Source organism: Vipera ursinii (assembly GCF_947247035.1).
Source record: "Vipera ursinii genome assembly, chromosome: 12".
In the NCBI taxonomy this organism is placed as follows: Eukaryota; Metazoa; Chordata; class Lepidosauria; order Squamata; family Viperidae; genus Vipera; species Vipera ursinii.
The window spans coordinates 11,960,527-11,982,502 of NC_139525.1; the positions used below are offsets into that span (position 1 = coordinate 11,960,527).

At 40.1% G+C, this 21,976-nt stretch overlaps 1 protein-coding gene across 1 annotated transcript in view; it reads right to left on the reverse strand.

Annotated features, from left to right (window-relative positions):
• TENM1 (teneurin transmembrane protein 1) overlaps positions 1-21,976 on the reverse strand; it is a gene marked incomplete at its 5' end in the record, with an annotated part of 251,934 nt that overhangs the window by 86,248 nt on the left and 143,710 nt on the right. The window contains 3 exons of the mRNA XM_083372198.1: positions 986-1,202; positions 8,145-8,291; positions 16,457-16,642. Of these exons, the coding sequence (XP_083228324.1) occupies positions 986-1,202; positions 8,145-8,291; positions 16,457-16,642 (550 nt within the window). The remainder of the gene's footprint in view (positions 1-985; positions 1,203-8,144; positions 8,292-16,456; positions 16,643-21,976) is intronic.

The window sequence follows — 21,976 nt, forward strand, 5'->3', positions numbered from 1 at the left end:
TGACCAACGTTCCATATTAGGGCACGGAGCTAGATTGCATGGTTCCTGCACATCCACAGTACGAAAGAAAGTAAAGCAAAGATGTAATAATCTCAAGATACTTCCCCCCCCCCAATCTGGCAGATATGTGGGAACGGCAGCTCCTGAGACTCCTTAAGCCAACCACACACAAAGGGGTAGAAACACAGAAACCAGTCTTGAACAACTGTATCCCAAAGATGATTTTCCAAAAGACAACCAGACTTTCTTGGGGTTGTTTTTTGGTTTTTCTTTGAAAACACTTCACTTCTCATCCAAGAAGCTTCTTCGGTTCTTATGGAATGGTGGGGAATAGAAGGATTTCTATTCCTTCGCAGTCATCCTATGCTGAACACTGTGAAGGTCACTTATTAGCTCTCCGAGAGTTATCGAGGCCACTTGGGGCTTTATCTGTCCTCTCCGGGTCACCTGAATCGGAGTGCAAACAGGTGTGGAACCTTCTTGGGACTGTCAAAAGGACTTTGTGGTAGACAGGAGACAGGTGATGTCGTATCCCTCCCCCTGTGTTGAGAGACGTTGTTCAATTTTTAACATAGATAGCCTCTTTGACCATCTATCAAAGAGGTCTTTGATAAATGCTCAAACCAGTGGTCCTCTCTGTTCACATTCTGGACAATGACCGGATGACTGCAACGAATATAAATCCTTCTATTTCCCAGCATTCTGTCAGAACTGAAGAAGCTTCTTGGGTGAGAAGGGAAATATTTTCAAAGAAAAGAAACCAAGAAAGTCCACGTGTCTTTTGGAAAAGCACCTTTGGGACAACCATGACCTGGATGATTGAGAACGTCCATAGATGATCAACTGTAACATTCAAGAAACCAGGAAAAAATGGCTAATAATCAAAGGTCCCTGGGTACATCTAGGAAGTCCCTGGCTGGCTGTGCTACTCACAAAAAGAAAACAAAAAACATCTCTGTGATATAAGAGGGAGGGAAGGGCTTACCTGCTCTCAAATAAGACATCGCCTTGAATGACATGAGTGCTCTCCTTGCCAATCAGAAACTTGATCCTGTCATAAAAGAGTCTTGGTGAGTGCTGCAAGAAGGGAGGTTGACTTTGCTGAATGAGGTCCAGAGGATCAGGAGACCCTTGGCAGAGAGGGCTGGAGAAGCAATAACTCTGCTGACAGCAATCAGGATCCACACAGTCTGTCAAACCATCTGAAAAAGGGGGGGAAATCAGAAAGACACACTGCAGAAGAGATTTTAAAAAAACACAAAATGGTTGAATGCTCAGAAATGTAACCCATTTTTTTTAATCAAATGACAAGTGTGCAAACACAGGCTTGTGTGTCTGGATGAGGTCCAAGGAGAAGATTCAAGCTGGACATGAACCACTTTCTAAATTTCTCCATCAAATCTAAACCATTTCTCAAAGGCAGGACTTTCCCTTAATTGATGAGTCTTACTGAAAAAGGGCACATAAGAAGGATGTGTCCTTGGGGTTTAAATCAGCTTGATCATGTTCAACCTTTGACTATCTCATTGTTAAATAAATGTAAGAACACCACGCTCCACCTATGAGAATATTACTGAAACTTTTTTTTCCTTTGATGGAGCAGTGGGCTAATGCCTCCTTAAGTAACACCAGCTGCCTGCAATTAGTGCAGGTTCGAGTCCCACCAGGCTCAAGGTTGACTCAGCCTTCCATCCTTCCGAGGTAGGTAAAATGAGGACCCAGATTGTTGGGGGCAATAAGCTGACTTTGTAATAATGCCGCTGGGGGGGGGGGGCAAAAGCCCTAATAAGCAGGCATATACATAGAATGAAGGTTATTGCTAAGCACATTGATTTGTGCTTCAGATTGTAAGCTGCCCTGAGTCTTTGGAGAAGGGCGGGATATAAATGGGATAAAAAAAAATACTTCAAATTAAATTAAAACTGGTAGGAGAACATAAGATCTTTCTGCACTATGCATTCCCTTGACCTCTCCATCTATAGCAATTGCCTCTCATCCTCTTCAAACCTTTTAGACATGCTTAACTAGAAGCATCTTGAAGCAAGTATGAATAAGCTAAGAGTAAACTACACTGTAGCCAGAACTATAGATGGTAATATCAGAGGTAGACTAGAACCATTATTTCCTGCAGAATGCAAAGCACATGTTATGACCCACACTAGCTGTATTAACACTACATGCCGAGCCCTAAACTTGAGTTTACAAAATTAATTGTGCTTCAATTACATGCTAATTCAATTCCAATCAAATCAAATCTTTATTACAGTCATAGACGAGAATAAACATTCTACTAAATGGTCTGAAAAAGTCATATTATGGCTTAGCACAATGCCCTGTGTTTCATAACAACACAGTGTACAAACTCCCTAACCATTTTTTAGTCTAGTCCTACATGATGGGTGAACCTATTGTCAATGCTGCTAACATCGAATGTCATTGCTTGACAAGAGATGAAGAAGTAGCTATTTCATATGTTAAACTTGTGTATTGCTTTAAGACTTGTGTATTGTTTTAGTTTAAAATTGGGGGGAGGGAAGAGTAGGAATGCACTTTCAAGGCCATTTGTCTCTCTAAAGAAGATAAGGCTTTGGCGGTTCTTCTAACGGAAGGGAAACTGATTCTTTAAATTAATTGGAGAAGATGATTAATGACAAAATTAGAAAGGTGGAGAATTGTGTTTTAATATATTGTGCAAGGGGAGGAGATTTCAGATTCCAGATTCCTTCGAGCAAGCATTTGCAGGTGTATTAGGCTATTAAAGGACTTTTAAAGTAAACAATGCCTCAGAGTCACTTGAAAAGCCCATACATCAGAAACTTGACACCTATCTATGTAGGAGATGTCCAGCCTGAGCAGGAGGGAGGCGTCAAATGTTTCATAAGTTCCTGCATGCCCACAAGTGATCTAAATCAAGCCCTAAATGAATTCCTTTCTTTTTTATTATTCCTTTCTTAATTCCCGCTATTTTCCCTTGACCGTTAGTAGCTCAGATTCTTGTAGAGAACTTCAGCTTGCAATAAATCTTTATGCTCATATCAGCTGCCTGAATCTCCTGATTTCTCCGGCGCTTAACAATCAACTTCTTCACTTTCCAGAATCCTGGTGAGAATGACAACTTAAAGCCAGGAGTGAATTTCATGGGGGCTGCATTTTTTTAAAAAGATTTACAATTGATATCTCCTTCAGTCCGGTGCAATAAAGGATGAGTCATTTTTGGGAAGATAATCTCTTTTTTAAACAAACAAACAAACAGAAAGGGAAGACATATCGCACCTGATTTTGGCAGTACTTATGACCACCATTGAGCCCAAAATTTATGTTGCTATGTGAGACGCTTGTTAAATGAGTTTTGCCCCATTTTGTGACTTTGCTTGCTCACTGCGCTTGTTAAGTTAGTAACCCGGTTGTTAAGTGAATCTGGCTTGGCCACTGACTTTGCCTGTCAGAAAGTCACAAAGCGTGATGGAATTCCAGAGTAGCTGCAGTTCCTAAGATCATAATCTTAAAAGAGAGAGAGAATAAGACAGAGGAGGTAGGAAAAAAAAAAACCTGTCAGATACGAGGATGAAACAGAGAATGAAAAATGAGGCAGGATGAGAAAATAAGAAAGAGAAGACACCAGCTCCATAACATTTCTCTGACTTTCTTACTTCCGAGCTCAGGCAATTATTTAAACTACTATTTTAAGTAGTAAAAAATTGCCCTCCATTTCTTCCCTTAGTCCTCATTCAAGCAGAATAATAAGAATGAGTTTTTGATGAATTTATTTCAAAGGAGAAAGCTTGGGAGGAATGTCAATTGTGTGATTCTCTTCCACTTATTTGAACTATAAGATGTCTTATGTTCTTTCTCTAATTGGATAACTCTTTCTCCAGACAGATGCAGCCCCTTGGCTTTCGGTAGATCCATTACATCTCAAGATAAGATCTCCCGAGGAAATGGTTGTCATGAGGCTTCCTCAGAGGTTTGGACAGGCTGGGAGGCTTCGGAATAATGAAATAACATCTTCTAGTCAAACCACACCCATAAGACCTTCCATCCATTCCAACTCTAAAGCTTCATCCAGAGAAATATGAAGGAAATTCTCAAGCATCCTGGGAATAAGGGAGAATCTGAGAAACATCTAACAGTGCAGAAAAGAGCAACAAAGATGATTAGGGTGCTGGAGGCTGAAACGTATGAAGAACATTGAAGGAACTGAGTTTGTCTAATCTGATGAAAAGAAGGACTAGGGGTTACATCACGGGTGTCAATCTCAATTTCATTGAGGGCCGCATCAGCATTGCGGTTGCCCTCAGGGGGCCGGATAGGTATGGCCAGGGTGGGCGTGGCCTACTAGGTGGGCGTGGCTAAAGTGCATATGGCCTAATGGGTGGGCGTGGCCAGCTCTACATCGTTCACATCAAGGGTGCCTATGGGGGCCTGGGCAGGAGTGGGACAGATCTGAGGGTCTCTGGCAGAAGGAGGGTCTCTGGGCCAGGGCCAAGGCAGTGGGGGCCATTCCCTCACTGCTTCCAGGATGGCTTCGCGGGCCGCATGAAACCGCTTCGCGGGCCGGATCTGGCCCCCGGGCCTTGTGTTTGACATGTCTGGGTTACATGATAGCAGTGTTCCAATATCTGAGGGGCTGACACAAAGAGGAGGGGGACAACTTATTTTCCAAAGCACCAGAAGGCAAGAAACAATGGATGGAAACAAATCAAGGAGAGAAGCAACCTAGAACCAAGGAGAAGCGTCCTAACAGTGAGAACAATTAAACTGCTGGAACGGCTTGCCTCCAGAAGTTGTGGATGCTTCATCACAGGAAGCTTTTAAGAAGAGACCGGACAGCCACTTGTCTGGAATGGTATAGGGTCTCCTGCTTGAGCAGGGGTTAAACTAGAAGACCTCCAAGCTCCCTTCCATGATTCTATACTCTATTCAGCATTCAGTATCTGTCCCAAGGGAAAAGAGCTTTTGAGAAAGTGCAAGTCATATTTTGCAATAGCAGTATTTTTCAAGATTATGGGCAAAGCATTCCACGCGCACGATACAGAAAGAAAAATGAGGCTTGTGCATGGAACAGAAGGTTTGACCAACGGGTTTCGGTTTGAAGAATGGAAATGCAAGAAGGGGGGAAAAAGGGTTTGTAAGGAGAAGGAAGTGAAGGATGAGGCAGGCAATACGCAAGACTTTGGAAAGGAAAAAAAAGTAGCATTTCATTTACTATATAAGAAGATATGCTGGATTGTTCTGCACAAGGTCAGTGAGAGGTGTGGGACAGGCTTACTAGAAAGAAATAGAATGCAACAGTATGTATGGATCTAATTATTAAGCTAATTTAAAATTTCATTTGAAACAAGGAAAGCAAATAAGGAAAGGTAGGTAAAGGTAAAGGTTCCCCCGCACATGCGTGCTAGTCGTTTCTGACTCTGGGGGCCGGTGGTCATCTCCGTTTCAAAGCTGAAGAGCCAGCGCTTGTCCGAGGACGTCTCCGTGGTCATGTGGCCGGCATGACTAGACGCCAAAGGAACACGGAATGCATGCGCACACATTTTTTGCGGCTCCCAGTTTTTCCTTTTGTGAGGGAACCAGTTCTGAGTGGCTCTTTCACTGTTTCAGGTTGCTGACCCCTGGACTAGAGCTCACTTTACACTCTGTTATTCTGTTATTTGGTAATATGAGAGTTACTAGCATCTTCTTTCTAAAGGGCTGCGTTCGTAAAAGATCTCCCTGTAATAGGAGATTGGAGAGGCTGTGAGTATGCAGCTAGATCAGCATCAGCATCAACAGCACCGGGATAGGGAACCAAATTCGAATGCTTCAGATTTTACTGGAAGCTACTTGGCACAGCCTAAACAAGAGAAACACAACTCACTTCCGCTTGGAGGCACAGATATGTCATACGGTCAGCGAGGGACAAAGGGAGAGTGACATGATCCTTGCTCACAGCCCGTATGCCATTTAGCCTTATGCTGCTGGTGGATTTAAGCTGCCTTGTTAATCTGTACCCCAAAGCTTTAATTAGAGACTCGCAAACCACCCACGCAATCTTCTCTAGCAATTGATTGCTGACACTTCTTGATCAGTAGCTGGGCAGCAGAGAGAGAAAAGGGGAGCCCGGAGCTCTCTGACTGATCTCAAAGGCGATCTAGGAGAGGAAGTAAGGGAACAGGCAGACACCCCCCCCACCCCCGTGAAGCAAGGCGAACAGAGCAGAAGAGAGAGAGAGGCAATCCTAACGCAAACTGTGAGCTGCCTAGGAGAAACGGCATCTGCTGAGGATGTCAACATCGCACGGCTGGCCCTGCTAAGCCTTGCCAAGCTGGCGCAGATGGGCACCGCAAGCTGAAATCAGCTCTCCATGGAGCTGCATCTGCTCCAGAGATGTTTCAGCCAGAAAAAAAAAGTGCCTTTGATACGAGATCTGTGAGGGGAAAGGTGAAAGAAGCTCTGAGATCAAATGATAAGGCAGTCAAGTCTCTCAGAAAACAAATGTGAACCGAAGTTGTAGAGCAGGGCTGACCTGGATGACTGAGGATATCCACAGACATTCAGCTTGCCTGCAGGAGCTCTGCTTTTATGCAATATTTTTTTTCCCCAAGCTGAGAATGGTTCCTTCCCTTGTGACTTTCTGGCAACTTGTTAAAACCTGGATGTTCCTTATGGCCTTAAGAGATTAGAATAGCACTGTCATGTGGATGGGATGTGGCACCATGTACTGTATTGGATTGCTGGAATTCTATACTGTTTGCAGGCATCCCTTGACCACAGCTGGGACCAAAATTTCTGTTGCTAAGCAAGGCAGTTATTAAGTGGGTCGCACCCAATTTTATCACCTTTATTTCATCACGGTTGGACCATGGTTGTTACGTGCTGTTGTTAAGTGAATCATGCAATCATTAAACAAATCTAACTTCTCCCATTGACTCTGCTGGCTGGGAAGGTTGGCAATGACAATCACATGATTGGGATAGCACTGGGATAGCAATAGCACTTAGACTTATATACCGCTTTGTAGTGCTTTACAGCCCTCTCTAAGCGGTTTACAGAGTCACCATTTCGCTCCCAACAATCTGGGTCCTCATTTTACCCACCTCGGAAGGATAGAAGGCTGAGTCAGCCTTGAGCTGGTCAGGATCGAACTCCTAGCAGTGGACAAGTTAGGCTGAAATACTGTGCAATACTACTAACCACTGTGCCACCACACCTCTTATGCTGTGCTCGGATTCTGCAACTGTCATAAATACATGCCAGGTGCTGGGAACCCAAATTCTGATCATGTGACCATGAAGATGCTGTGATGTTTCTAAGCACAAGGACCAATTGTAAGTCACTTTTTTGGGGGTGTCATTATAACTTAAAAAATCATTTTAAGCCAAGGACTATTTGTATTGTGCATATTGCTTTACGCTGCTTTGAGTCCATTGTAAATGAAACCCTATAGATGATTCATTCATTCACAAAAATGGCATATACACTCTCGAGAATTAACTGTGTCCGTATCTTCATCACTATCAATGTTAAAAACTGTGATGGCACAGTAGTTAGAATGCAGTAATGCAGGCTAACTCTGCCCACAGCCAGGAATTCGATCAAGGTTGACTCAGCCTTCCATCCTTCCGAGGTTGGTAAATGAGGACTTAGATTGTTGGGGACAAGATGCTGACTCTATGAACCGCTCAGAGAGGGCTGCAAAGCACTGTGAAGCAGCATATAAATCTAAGTGCTATTGCTATCTATCTATCTATCTATCTATCTATCTATCTATCTATCTATCTATCTATCTATCTATCTATCTATCAATCAATCATTCCATTGCCAGGAGTTCAATCCTGACCAGCTCAAGATTGACTCAGCCTTCCATCCTTCTGAGATCAGTAAAAGGAGGACCCAGATTGTTGGGGGCAAGAGGCTGATCCTGTAAACTGCTTAGAGAGGGCTGTAAAAGCACTGCGAAGGGGTATAGAAGTCTAAGTGCTATTGCAATTTTTGATGTTATCTTCACAAAGCATTGGGGTACTAAATGAATCATTTTAAGTCAAGGGCTATTTGTAAGAAGTATACTGCTACATGCTGCTTACAGTCCATCGAAACTGAAATCCTATGGAAGATTCATTCAGAAAAGTGACAAATACACTTTCGAGCATTAACTCTCTCCATACCTCCGTCATTATCCATGTTATCTTCACAAAGCATTTCCATTACAACATTGCAGCCCATTCCACTCCAGCCCACTTGGCAGACACAGTGCCATCCATTTTGGTCAAGGGTACACCTTCCATTTCCATAACACAGACCTGGGCATCCATCTGCAAAGACACCACATAAAGAGAGTATCATGCATTATCTTGGCTGCAAAACAATACACCCGTTGACAATGGGGTTTTGTTTAGACAACTGCATTAGGTCCTCTCTTTGGATAAAAGCAGTTCACTGTTCTTCAAGGCCATTCATTAATTTTATAAGGAAATGAAAAACAAAAGCTCTCTCTGGAGCTTGCCATACCATTAAATGTATGTTTATGCAGAGTATTTAACAGATTTTTTTTCCCTCTCCCAGTTCTTTCTGTGCATCATGTATGCAATGTCCCTTAAACTGCTTTTCCCAAAGCCTCAAATGGTCTAAAACATCATCTAAAGTATTTATGTCGGCATCTAAGGATTTCTCAAGAACGAGTATTCACCCATTGCTCACAGTTTTTAATGGGATTTTTATTAGGGATCCAGCTGATCTTTTCATATGAAAAGCCTGGAGATTTACAGATCTAGAAAAAATGGACTACATACATCACTATATCAAAGAACTTCTTTTTATGAAGTTTATCATTGGTTGTAATAATACAATAAGAATTCTCATGCCTTCTTCTCTTAGTAATGCCTTAGTAAAGTTTCAGAATCTGTTCTGGATTTATGGCACTTAAACTATGGAATTTCTTGCCTTAGACATTCTCTTTTGTGTTTTCATTAACTACGACTTTTCTGTCTATGAAGCTCTTCATTTCCCAGACAAATTTCTGCTTACACAGTATTTATTATCTGCTTTCTTTCATGGCATCTTCATATTTTTTGTAACTGAATTCTATTTTCTTTTCCTATTTTTTTTAAAAGTATTGATATGTTCTACTGCTTCCAGTTTTGGTGGCCATCATGAATGATGCGGGCAGAAAGAGAGTAAGTTGCAAATGTTCATACAAATTTCATGATCCCTAATCTGCGTGCTCAAAGAAGCATGGCAATAGCAGAAATTAGCTTTCTCTAACCTTTCACCTTCAGAGAAGACAGTTTCCTAAATCCCTGTATAAATATAATTCTATTTAAACAATACAATATATTGAGATTTATAAGAACAAAATAAAAAGGAAGAAAAAAAAAACATTCCCAGGCAACGCCGCATGCAAATTCTTGAGCGGTGCCATATGGTTCTAAACTATCTTCAGCCTGCTGGGTTGGGAAGTGTGAATTGCAATGCTTTGGTTCCCCCCCCACCCCCTTTCCCATCTTATACTCATTGAAGCCTGATTTTCAATGCAAGAAGATGCATCTAAACGGGAGTTGCTTGCAGTGTTCTGAAGCTCCTTAATTATGCTGTATTGATTAGTATGTCTGAATACTGACAATAAACTGTGAGCCAACAGCTACATCTAAAAGCAAATAAAAAATTAAAATAATGTATTTTAGCATGCTTACTGTGCTCCTCAGTTCCTCATCATAGCAGACAGTATGTCTGGATGCTCTTATCAATATTTTCTTACTAATGGCCAGTCATAAAACACCCATTTACTAGGTAAAGTCATTCCTATCATTTCTCTAGAGCAGCCCTAGAAAATTCTCAAGCATTTCAGCTTAGTTTTGCTGATTTTTCTGTGTGAAATGGCAGAGCTTCTTCTTCTTCCTCTTCTTCTTCTTCTTCTTCTTCTTCTTCTTCTTCTTCTTCTTCTTCTTCTCCTCCTCCTCCTCCTTCTCTTCCTCCTCCTCTTCTTCTTCTTCTTCTTCTTCTTCTTCTTCTTCTTCTTCTTCTTCTTCTTCTTCTTCTTCTTCTTCTTCTTCTTCTTCTTCTTCTTCTCCTCCTCCTCCTCCTCCTTCTCTTCCTCCTCCTCCTTCTCCTCCTCCTCTTCTTCTTCTTCTTCTTCTTCTTCTTCTTCTTCTTCTTCTTCTTCTTCTTCTTCTTCTTCTTCTTCTTCTTCTTCTTCTTCTTCTTCTTCTCCTCCTCCTCCTCCTCCTCCTCCTCCTCCTCCTCCTTCTCTTCCTCGTCCTCCCCTCCTCCTCCTCACTTTCTTTCTTCCTCCCTTCTCCATATGTTGCATATGCAAGACCCAAAGACCATATACTGTAAATAGAGAAAAGTTTTGAAGTTTTGATTCTGTTTTTTCCTACAGTATCCAGGGTGGGTTTGTCTCTATTTGTCTGTTGATGGCTGATTTCTCAGAATGCCAAAGTTCCAGCAATTCCGTAGCATTATGAATGCACTTGGTCTTTATATATATTAGAACTATAAACATGCTATTAAAAATAGCACTCCTAGATGAACACAATAACAAAACAAGCATAGCAGTAAAAAAAAGGAAACAGTGGCCTTGAAATTGTTATAAACAGAACAATTAAAAAAACCTTGGTCACAATTGTTTAGTCATCATCTTTGTCTTCTTTTTTTATTAAAAAAATAGAAGAATCAATTTAACTGTTCATTAAAAATACATACCAAGAATCCAATTTCAGTTTCAAGATCCAATCCAATTTCAAAGTATAGTACTCCTTCCAGAATTGTATAATAGGTTCAACCCGACAAATTCATAATTGCAACACACCAAAGCAGAGAATAACTGGATATGTGATTAATAGACTGCATTTCTGTGTCATAACTTTTGCTAGTGCGTGCCTCATTATTAGCAAAGGATATGCTGTGTACTCTCTAGCATTTTGTAAGGTCAGTGATGGAGTTTGTAAGAGGGGAACTGTCAACTTTATTTTGCAAGAGTGTTGAGCATTATTCTCACCAAGCACCTTAGGCTTTGTTTTATATCTTCTGAACCTGAAAAACACCTTCGAATGAATAATTTATCTGGCAGCTCCTTCAGCCGTGACAATTTAAATACACATTCTAAATGGGTTGTGCGTTCACGTGGGCCCACAAATTCAACTGTGGGAGTGGATCAGAAACCAAGCTACTGTACTTGGGAAGAAAAAAACACACACATGATGTGCAATCAATGCCCACTTTCTAAACTGCAAGATTTTCACTGTCCTAAAACTTCAACTCAGTTACAACATGGTGGGGAAAAAATAAACTTTCAAACGGTTCTTAAAGGTGACAGTTAAATAGTGCCCGGACTTGGATTGGTTGAAACAAGTCAATGAGGTTCCATCCAAATGAAATTTAATTGCAATTAAGTCAAATTAAAACCGGTGCATAAGATTAATCCTCCTCATTAATTTCCCCCTTCCTTCGTATCGACATTGTGATTGGGGACTGATTTTTAGAGGAATTCCATGGGCCACAGTTAAATTTGGAAGTTTCAGATGGTGCCTCCCTGTTCTACAATTGCAGAATTGAAGTTCAGAAAAAGAGAGAAAGAAATATTGTATATCTTCCACGTGGCCTTCTCTTCCTTGCAGTTCTCACATTCACAGCTTTTCAACAAATGGTGACTTTACCACAGAAGGAAGCAGAATGCCAACCCACTACATTTATGTACTGAAATGAAAACAAATAAATCTTTCTGCATTAATTTGCCATTCGGTTGATGGAGATTAAGAGCCTCTGCTGTGTTTTAAACAGGCTATTTACAATCTGTATGAATGGAAACTACCATTAATCTAATCCTGTTACCTAAGTAGCCATTAGAATGGGTTTCCAGTGGAAACAATAAGTACAGTGTTTTTAATCATTGTTGTTATCTGTCTAAGGGTGCTGTATTGTCAGTTTGAAATACAGACTGTGCTCAAGATATACCCAGGCTCCAATTCTTGTATAAGTCTGTGCATTATTAGCCTTCCCCCACACACAGACCTACCCAGAACATACAAGTCTTGAAAAAAAAGAGATGACTCTGTGTAGGACCATGGTGGCGATCCTATGCAGAGCCCTCTCTGTGGGCACGCGCGCCATCGCCCCAGTCCTAGGCCTTCAGCTGGGTTTTATAAAACCTTTTAGCTTGAGGCTTCCGTGTGCAAAAAAAAAAAAGGTTCAATCAATCAATCAATTTCAACTTCTTGCAGGAAAAAAAAAGATGTCACAAAGTTGGAACTGATTGATTGAACCTTTTAGTTCCACCCAGTCTGCTGTTACCACCGCAGCCACAACTACCCAATGGGCCATGCCCACCCAATGGGCCACGTCCACTTGGCACCTTACGATACATAAGTGTGTTTTGTGTTGCAGTTTGAGCACTTGGTCTCTAAAAGGTTCACCATCACTGGCGTAGGAGAAGGATAGGCAGAGCTTTGGGGGTGGAGTCAAGAGAGGAATCAGCCTGGAGTTGTTACATTCCCACAAGCAGCCCAAACTCGAAACTCTCTTGAATTCCATTAACTCTTATCTAGCGCCAATTTAGTAATGATCCCTGCAAGGAAACTTCAGACAACATCCTGCTTCTTATGAAAGAAACCATATTATATGGTTTTGTGCTTCTAACTGTGCACCACTCAGAGTCACTGTCAGTGTGAGATAAGGTAAAAGTAAAGGTTCCCCCGCACATGCGTGCTAGTCGTTTCCAACTCTAGGGGGCGGTGCTCATCTCCGTTTCAAAGCCGAAGAGCCAGTGCTTGTCCGAGGACGTCTCCGTGGTCATGTGGCCGGCATGACTAGACGCCAAAGGCGCACGGAGCGCTGTTACCTTCTCACCGGAGTGGTCCCTATTTTTCTACTTGCATTTTTTTTTACGTGCTTTCGAACTGCTAGGTTGGCAGAAGCTGGGACGAGTAACAGGCGCTCACTCTGCTACGCGGCACTCGGGATTCGACCCGCCAAACTGCCGACCTTCTGATCGACAAGCTCAGCGTCCTAACCCATTGAGCCACTGCGTCCCTCCAGTGTGAGATAGATGGTACCTAAATTTGATCATCTGTTTAAAATTGAACCGAGAAGATAAGAAGTAAAAATGTAGGGCTTTATTTTTTTAATGGAAATCCAGAAATTAAGCAGAAAGAGAACCTCAAACGAAAATGAGCAAACTCCATTCTCTTGATAAAATTCTGGTGTGTAGCCAACTTGTTCTTATTATATTAAAGAGCCATGTTTCCTGCACGCAATTAAAATATTTATAGACAAAAACACTTTGGGAACTCCTGAACAACGATTTGCCAAGACGTACTAGTAACCGACTTGGGGGAAAGGTATTATTTTTCATTAAAATGTAACAATTGTATTTCTACAGCTAAGGAATGCCTTCTGAAAAGATCTGAGAATTTTAGATTTGTATTACAAATATAATTAGAAATTAGCCTTGGGGATAAAGGAAACAAAGATAAATGAACACTTTTAATAACTTGGCTAATATTTAAATCCTATAAAGGCAGAGAATATAAGAATCAGTGTATTTAAACTGTTTCATTTTCTTAAATTAATTTAAAGTGGATATATGTTTTCTAGCTATTCTCTTGATATTGTTTTGTACAGACTCACTATATCAAAGAAGCTCACTTAAGCCGATCTGGAACAAAGGAAGGCTGCTGCATTTAATTTTCAGGATGTCTAGTGAGGATTTTTTCCCCTCCAAAAGTGAGACTTACTTCCCCAAGCAGGGGAAAAATAGGGAGTCTGCGTCTCAGACCTTACCTGGACAGCTTTGCCTTCAGAAATCATGGATGCTCCATCACTGGAGGTTTTTAATAAGCCACTGGACAGTCACTTGTCTAAAATGGTATAGGTTCTCCTGCTTGAGCAGGGGGCTGGACTAGAAGACCTCCAAGGTCCCTTCCAGATTCTGATTCTATTCTATTCTATTCTATTCTATTCTATTCTATTCTGTTCTGTTCTGTTCTGTTCTGTTCTGTTCTGTTCTGTTCTGTTCTGTTCTGTTCTGTTCTGTTCCGTTCCGTTCCGTTCCGTTCTGTTCTGTTCTATTCTATTCTATTATTCTACAGTATTCTACTCTACTCTACTCTACAGTATTCTACTCTACTCTACTCTACTCTACAGTATTCTACTCTACTCTACTCTACTCTACACTCTACTCTACTCTACTCTACTCTACTCTACTCTACAGTATTCTATTCTATTCTATTCTATTCTATTCTATTCTATTCTATTCTATTCTATTCTATTCTATTCTATTCTATTCTATTCTATTCTATTCTATTCTATTCTATTCTATTCTATTCTATTCTATTCTAGAGCCTTGGTGGAGCAGTGGGCTGATGCCTCCTTAAGTAACATCAGCTGCCTGCAATTATTGCAGGTTCGCATCCCACCAGGCTCAAGGTTGACTCAGCCTTCCATCCTTCCGAGGTAGGTAAAATGAGGACCCAGATTGTTGGGGGCAATTAAGCTGACTTTGTAATAATGCCGCTTGGGGTGTGTGTGAAAGCCCTAACAAGCAGGCATATACATAGAATGAAGGCTACTGTTAAGCTTGTAAGCCGCCCTGAGTCTTCGGAGAAGGGCGGGATATAAATGTAATAAAAATAAAAATAAAAAATATTCTATTCTATTCTATTCTATTCTATTCTATTCTATTCTATTCTATTCTATTCTATTCTATTCTATTCTATTCTATTCTATTCTATTCTATTCATAATGGGTTAAGATCCAGAGTGCTGAAAAGTTCAGAAGGCTAAAAACGAAAGCTTCTTTTACCTTCTGAACTAATGCAGTTCGGTGGTTTAAGAGAGATTCTTGAACTCTGGGATTGAAAGTTGGCCAGTGGAGATGACTTTCTGTGGAAAGCAACATTATGTGTCCTCTTGTGAGGACCTGCCCGAATCTTTGTCGCATTGCTTGATGCACACTTTGCTTTCTCCTGGATCTTTTCGTGCATGAAACATTTTTATGGCTGATCTTTGAACTGTTGCTAGAACTCTGCTTCACACCTGGCTGGTGGTTGTTTGGCTAGAAGGGAAACAATTTTCTGCAAATGGCACAGTTTCTTAATAGGGTGTAAGGGGAAAGCTAGTCAATGAAAGTTTTTCCCCCCTACGCATTTCCATGAGCAACTTCGCCCATTAAACATTCTCTTTGCCATTCTAGCTAAGTGACAGAAGCTCTGCAGAAATTATTTTTCACAGGTATCTTCTTCTGACTTCTAAAGAAACAGATTCACTTCTTTCACTTCTTCTTTCCTCAACCTGTTCCACAACCGTCTTGCCTTATGGTTTGAATTCACAGGGATTTGATTTTGTTTTGGAAGTTAAAGCCAAGCCCTTCCTTATCCACAACGATCAGACACACCTTTTATTTGCAGAAATATAGACAGCTAAGAGACGTTTCCAAAAGAAACTGACTTACTAAACTTACAAGGAAACTGCAGAGGGATGATCAAGAACTCTTTTTCATGGCCCCCAAAACTGGAAGTAGAAATTATAGGTACAAGTTGCAGTAACCTAGATTTTGTTGAAGTATAAAGGGAAAAAAAACAACTTTCCAACTGCAAGATCTGTATAACTGCGGAGCATTTTATCTCTGGAGTTCTCCATCTCTGGAGGTTTATAAGAGGCTGAATAGCCAGCTTTGACTGATCCTTTAATTGGTTTTCCTATGCACTGCAGAGAGTCAGACTAGAAGATCTTTGTGCTTCCTTCTAACTCTGCAATTCTGTGGTTCTACATCTGAGCTATTTCTCCCTCTTCTTAATGCCCTGTGAGTTCCAGATGCATAACCAAAAACTAAGCTGCGTTATGAGAGCCAGAAAGACTCAGAGGAGGATAAAATTTAGGCTGTTTTCCACATCTTCTCCATTTCCTTCACTGGCCTTGTTATCCTTTTTCAGACTCACAAGCTGTTTGCAATAGCACCCACCACATCTTTTAGCTTTCAGAAGGACATGGATACGAAATCAGACAAAGTCCTTTCAAACAACTAAGCCAATTCCTCCAAGGAGTTGTGTCATCCACAACACAGCGTCAGCTTAAGCCTTTAGAGAGCTTCTTTCTCTTGCCAGTTACAGCCAAGACGACTTCAGGGAGCTGTCTATGGTGCTGATGTCCCTGACTTTGCTTTAAAGGCACTTAGTTTGACATATCCCAAAGAGATTCAGCCTGACTCCATCCACTGCCCCTTCTAGGCTGGAGACCGGAGAGAATAGTTGGCAGCCATGAAATAATCACGCCCCATCTTCCAGAAGCCAAACTGTCTATTTAACTGCAGCTCTGAAGCTTTTGTTTTCAGCGTGATAGATTTTAGCGTTCTTGATCCAGGCACAGTGCAATCCAAACTGAATCGAGCTACATGTGTCAGGTTTGCAATCATGAGTGGGTACTAGCTTGCTTTCAGGTAATTCCTTGAGCTATTCCAGTTTGGGTCAGGTACACCCAAATCTCACCTATGGTACAGTGGTCTCCTTCCCATCCAGGGCTGCATTCGCATTTCCCATCTTTGCACTTTCCATGCTCTGTGCAGTGAGAGTTACATGCCCGTTCTTCACAAGTGGGCCCAATCCAACCTTCTTCACATTGGCACGCTCCTTTCACACAAACACCGTGGGCACCGCAATCCAGGGTGCAGAGCTCTGTGAGAAATACAAAACAGGAGATCCAGTTATTTAAAGAAATATTTAAAATTGGGACTGTTTGGTGTAGTTCCGTAGTTAAAGAGCTAGCTCAGAAACTAGGAGACTCTGAATTCTAATCCTACCTTAGACACTGGGTGACTTTGGGCCAGGCCCTCTCTCTCAGCCCGGCCCACCTGACAGGATTATTGTTAAAAAAAATCTAACATAAAATAATATTAAACATACTGACTCCTTGGGATAAGAAAAATAAGTATATGTTTCTGAAGTAGTTTAATTTAACCAGCCCTCTAGGAGGTCTATAGGTCAATTTAAACCTGTACAGGATTCTCTAAACAACCCAAAACCAGCAAGTTATTATAGTTTATAATTCATACTTTGTAATAGAAATAAAATCCTATTTCCTTAAAATTTGCCTTATGTTCCCCCCCTTTCCCCCCGCCTCCATGAAACTGTTTTTCTTTTATTAGACTTTGGCATTATCAGGAACAAACCTAATGTCACTATATTGAATTCTACACATCAGTCTTAAAATGTTAACACGTTTTCATGTGCAGATTGTGAGAGAAGGAACAGGAATCACACATACTGGGCCTGACCTTGGATCTTCATTTAGTCAAGTGTTGACTAAATGCACATTGGAATTGTGTATAGAAGTTGTTTCAGTAAATGTGAGCTGTATCCTAAGAAACAGACAAGACGGGATACACATTCAACCATCTATGGGCATGATCCAGCCGAAATCTGTCTCCCCAGGTTTTTAAAAAACTAGGTGTAATGGAATTACTAAAATCAGAATGGCGCTAAATGCCGGGTGTCCTAATCTCAAAGGAAAGAAATTTGGTCTAGTGGTTAAGGTTCCAGGGTGGAAACCAGGAATCTGTGAGTTCTAGTTCCACCTTGGGCATGAAAGCCAGCTGGGTGACTTTGGGCCAATCACTAGGAGATGGTAAATTATAGTCCCACTTTAGGCATGAAAGTGCCTAGGTGAGTTTCAATCAGGGCCTCTCAGCCCGATACACTACACAGGGATGTTGTGGGGAAAATAGGAAGAGAAAGGAATCTTAGGTATGTTTGTCACCTTGAATTATTTATAAAAATAATAATTGGTGGGGTAAAACATATCTAAAAAATAACTAAAGGTCAACTTAAAAAATTTGCAGATCCAGGGCCTTTTCAGAGCAATGTTTCCTGCAGAAAAATTAGTGGGATATAAAACCCCTGTTACAATTTAAAAGGTGAAGCATGAATATATCCTCTATGTTCAAAAACAAATCTGTTTTTTGCCAACCTCTTTGCTGGTCTGGTCTAGTCTAGTCGCTGATCCTGAAATTTAATTTATTTTGCCTCTGGGAGGTCTACTCGGATCCCACTATGTAGGGTTTTTCTCAGCTTTATTAGCATAATAGGAAGCTTTAATTGGTTGAATGATTGATTATTCCATTAAAACTTTACAGTGATTAATCAATAGGGGGCAATTTGGTTTGGATGATAGAGAGTTAACGGCCTTCCTGCTATACTTTTGAGACCTCTTTGTTACTTTAAAGGGAACAAGCTACAATGCTTTAAAGACAACCTTCCCTTTTAAAAAAGAGGCACTGCCCACTTTTTAGGTTTTCCGTTACCTGAAAGAAAGGTGAATAAAGTTTTATTTTTGGTTTAAACTGATTAAGTTAAACTGATTCTCGTGAGGGGGCTGAGTCAGTGAATCCAATATTTTAATCAGCGAGAGCAAATGTTTAGTTGATTAACCAGCTGATTAAAGCTTAATGCATGCAATGTTAAATATAAAGTAAACAACTTTAAATAAGCTTCACCGCACAATTCAGCTTCATTTCCAGTAATTATCAGGGTTTGTTTTTTTTTTAAACTTTAAACTGTCAGAAAACTATGTTAAGATGCAGCTGTAACCACAAGCTAAAATAACAACATCTGTTAGTTTCAAGAGGCAGTTCCTAGGAACTTTCTCCTTCTCATCAAAAAAGTAGATCACAATTATATATTCTCATTTACATGAGCAAAGGAATCTCATATACAGACCTCTGTGTTGTTAAATGTTTCAACAAAACCTGTTATCAGGTGCAGTATTTTTTTTAACAGGCAGCGCAATTGCAATTGCAATTTGCAAAAGTGGTAATGATATTTCAGGTGCCGACAGGTATAGTTGTAACTTTCACTAGGGTTCATTTGGATTTTAAGGATCGTAAGCAGCAACATTAGTTCATGTTGAGAACTAGTGACATATCATAGTTCATGACATATCAAATGATATATATAACAGGGAACTGGACTAGAAGACCTTCAAGGTCCCTTCCAACTCTGTTATTCTATTCTATTCTATTCTATTCTATTCTATTCTGTTCTGTTCTGTTCTGTTCTGTTCTATTCTATTCTGTTCTGTTCTGTTCTGTTGTTCTGTTCTGTTCTGTTCTCTATTCTATTCTATTCTATTCCATATTTTCTATTCTATTCTATTCTATTCTATTCTATTCTATTCTATTCTATTCTATTCTATTCTATTCTATTCTATTCTATTCTATTCTATTCCGTTTTCTATTCTAGTTTTCTATTCTATTCTATTCTGTTTTCTATGCTATTCTATTCTGTTCTCCATTCCATTCCATTCCATTCCATTCCATTCCGTTCTGTTCTCTATTCTATTCCATTCCATTCCGTTCCATTCCATTCCATATAAAGATTCTATTCTATTCTATTCTATTCTATTCTATTCTATTCTATTCTATTCTATTCTATTCTATTCTATTCTATTCTATTCTATTCTATTCTATTCTATTCTATTCTATTCTATTCTATTCTATTCCAATTCCTATCCTATCCTATCCTATCCTATCCTATCCTATCCTATCCTATCCTATCCTATTCTATTCTATTCTATTCTATTCTATTCTATTGCCATTTGAGTAGAAACTACATTGATATGATGCACTGCAGAGTTATTTCTCAACTTACAAATCATTCATTTAGTGTCCATTCAAAGTTGCAACAGCACTGGAAAAAAAAGTGATCTGCAACTGGTCTTCGCACTTATGACCACAGCAATATCCCTGTGATCACATGATAAAAATACAGGTGCTTGGCAATGGCCACACATCTAAAATGGGTTGCAGTGTTCTGGGGTCGTGCGAACACCATATGCAACCTTCCCAGCCAGTTTCCAACAAGCAAAATCAATGGGGGAAGTCAGATTTGCTTAATGACCACATGGTTCACTTAACAACTATGATGATTTGATTAACAACCAGGGCAAAAAAATAGTTGTAAAAATTGGGTGCAGTTCACTTAACTGCCTTGGTGAGAACCATTGTGGTGCAGCAGTTAGAATGCAGTATTGCAGGCTAACTCTGCCCACTGCCAGGAGTTCAAACCTGATGGGACTCGAGGTTGACTCAGCCTATCATCCTTCTGAGGTCAGGAAAATGAGGACCCAGATTGTTGGGGGGAAAAGGCTGACTCTGTAAACAACTTAGAGAGGCTATAAACACCAATGAAGCAGTATATGTCTTATTGCTGTTGCTATATCATCTATCTATCTATCTATCTATCTATCTATCTATCTATCTATCTATCTATCTATCTATCTATCTATCTATCTATCTATCATCGCTCTCTCTCAGATGATAGATATCATCTTTTTCTTTGTATCTATCTATCTATCTATCTATCTATCTATCTATCTATCTATCATCTATCTATCTATCTATCTATCTATCTATCTATCTATCATCGCTCTCTCTCAGATGATAGATATCATCTTTTTCTTTGTATCTATCTATCTATCTATCTATCTATCTATCTATCTATCTATCTATCTATCTATCTATCTATCATCGCTCTCTCTCAGATGATAGATATCATCTTTTTCTTTGTATCTATCTATCTATCTATCTATCTATCTATCTATCATCTATCTATCTATCTATCTATCTATCTATCTATCTATCTATCTATCTATCTATCATCGCTCTCTCTCAGATGATAGATATCATCTTTTTCTTTGTATCTATCTATCTATCTATCTATCTATCTATCATCTATCTATCTATCTATCTATCTATCTATCTATCTATCTATCTATCTATCATACATTGCCAGCAGTTCGATCCTGACCAGCTCCAGGTTAACTCAGCCTTCCATCCTTCCGAGGTTGGTAAAATGAGGACCCAGATTGTTGGGGGCAATAGGCTGGCATTTGTAAACTGCTTAGAGAGGGCTGTTAAGCAGTATATAAGTCTAAGTGCTATTCTGTTTAGCAACAGAAATTCAGATCCCAATTATGGTTGCAAATCAAGGATTGCCTGCAATCAAATGAAGGAAGATTTCCACAAAGGACACCACCAATCTTAAGCATGAACTTTATTTGAAGTAACATAGACAGGACTAGGAATTCTCTTTTTTAAAAAAATGCATCCTAAATTAGTCATTTCTGTTAGACTATTATATACCCTCTTTATCATTCGAAACTTGAGGGAATGTATGCGGCTTATCCTGCCCGTTTCCTGACACAGAATGATTTCATTTTTTCTGGATTTCTAACTTGTTTATGTCAGCATGTTTGCTGTTGACTTGTAAGACTCTTTCTCTTCACCTGCTGCACTAACGTAATGCAAAATTTGCTGTATTAACAAATTTGCTGTTTCACTCTTGGCTGGCTGTTGCTTGGTTAGGAGGAAAACACCTGTCTGCAAAATACAGTGATTTCTTTGTGTGAAAAAGGGGAAAAAATATAGGATGAAAGCGTTCTTCCCATTTCTTTCCATGAACACAATAACAGAATAACATAGTTGGAAGGTACCTTGGAGGTCATCTAGTCCAACCCCCCTGCTCAGGCAGGAAACCCTATACCATTTCAGATAAATGTTTGTCCAGTCTCTTCTTAAAAACTTCCAATGTTGGAGCATTCATCGCTTCTGGAGGCAGGTTGTTCCACTGGTTAATTGTTATAACTGTCAGGAAGTTTCTCCTTAGTTCTAGGTTGCTTCTCTCCTTGACTCGTTTCCATCTGTTGCTTCTTCTCCTGCCTTCAGGCACTTTGGAGAATAGCTTGACCCCTTCTTCTTTGTGGTAGCCCCTCAAATATTGGATCACTGCTATCATGTCACCCATAGTCCTTCTTTTCACTAAACTAGACAAACCAAATCTCTGCAACTCTTCTTCATATGTTCTCATAATCCTTGTTGCTCTTTTCTGCGCTCTTTCTAGATTTTCAATGTCTTTTTTATACTGTGGTGACCAAAACTGAATGTTGTATTCCGAGTGTGAATACTGTATTAGAATATACAACCCGTTAAACATTCTCTTGTACACAATAACTGT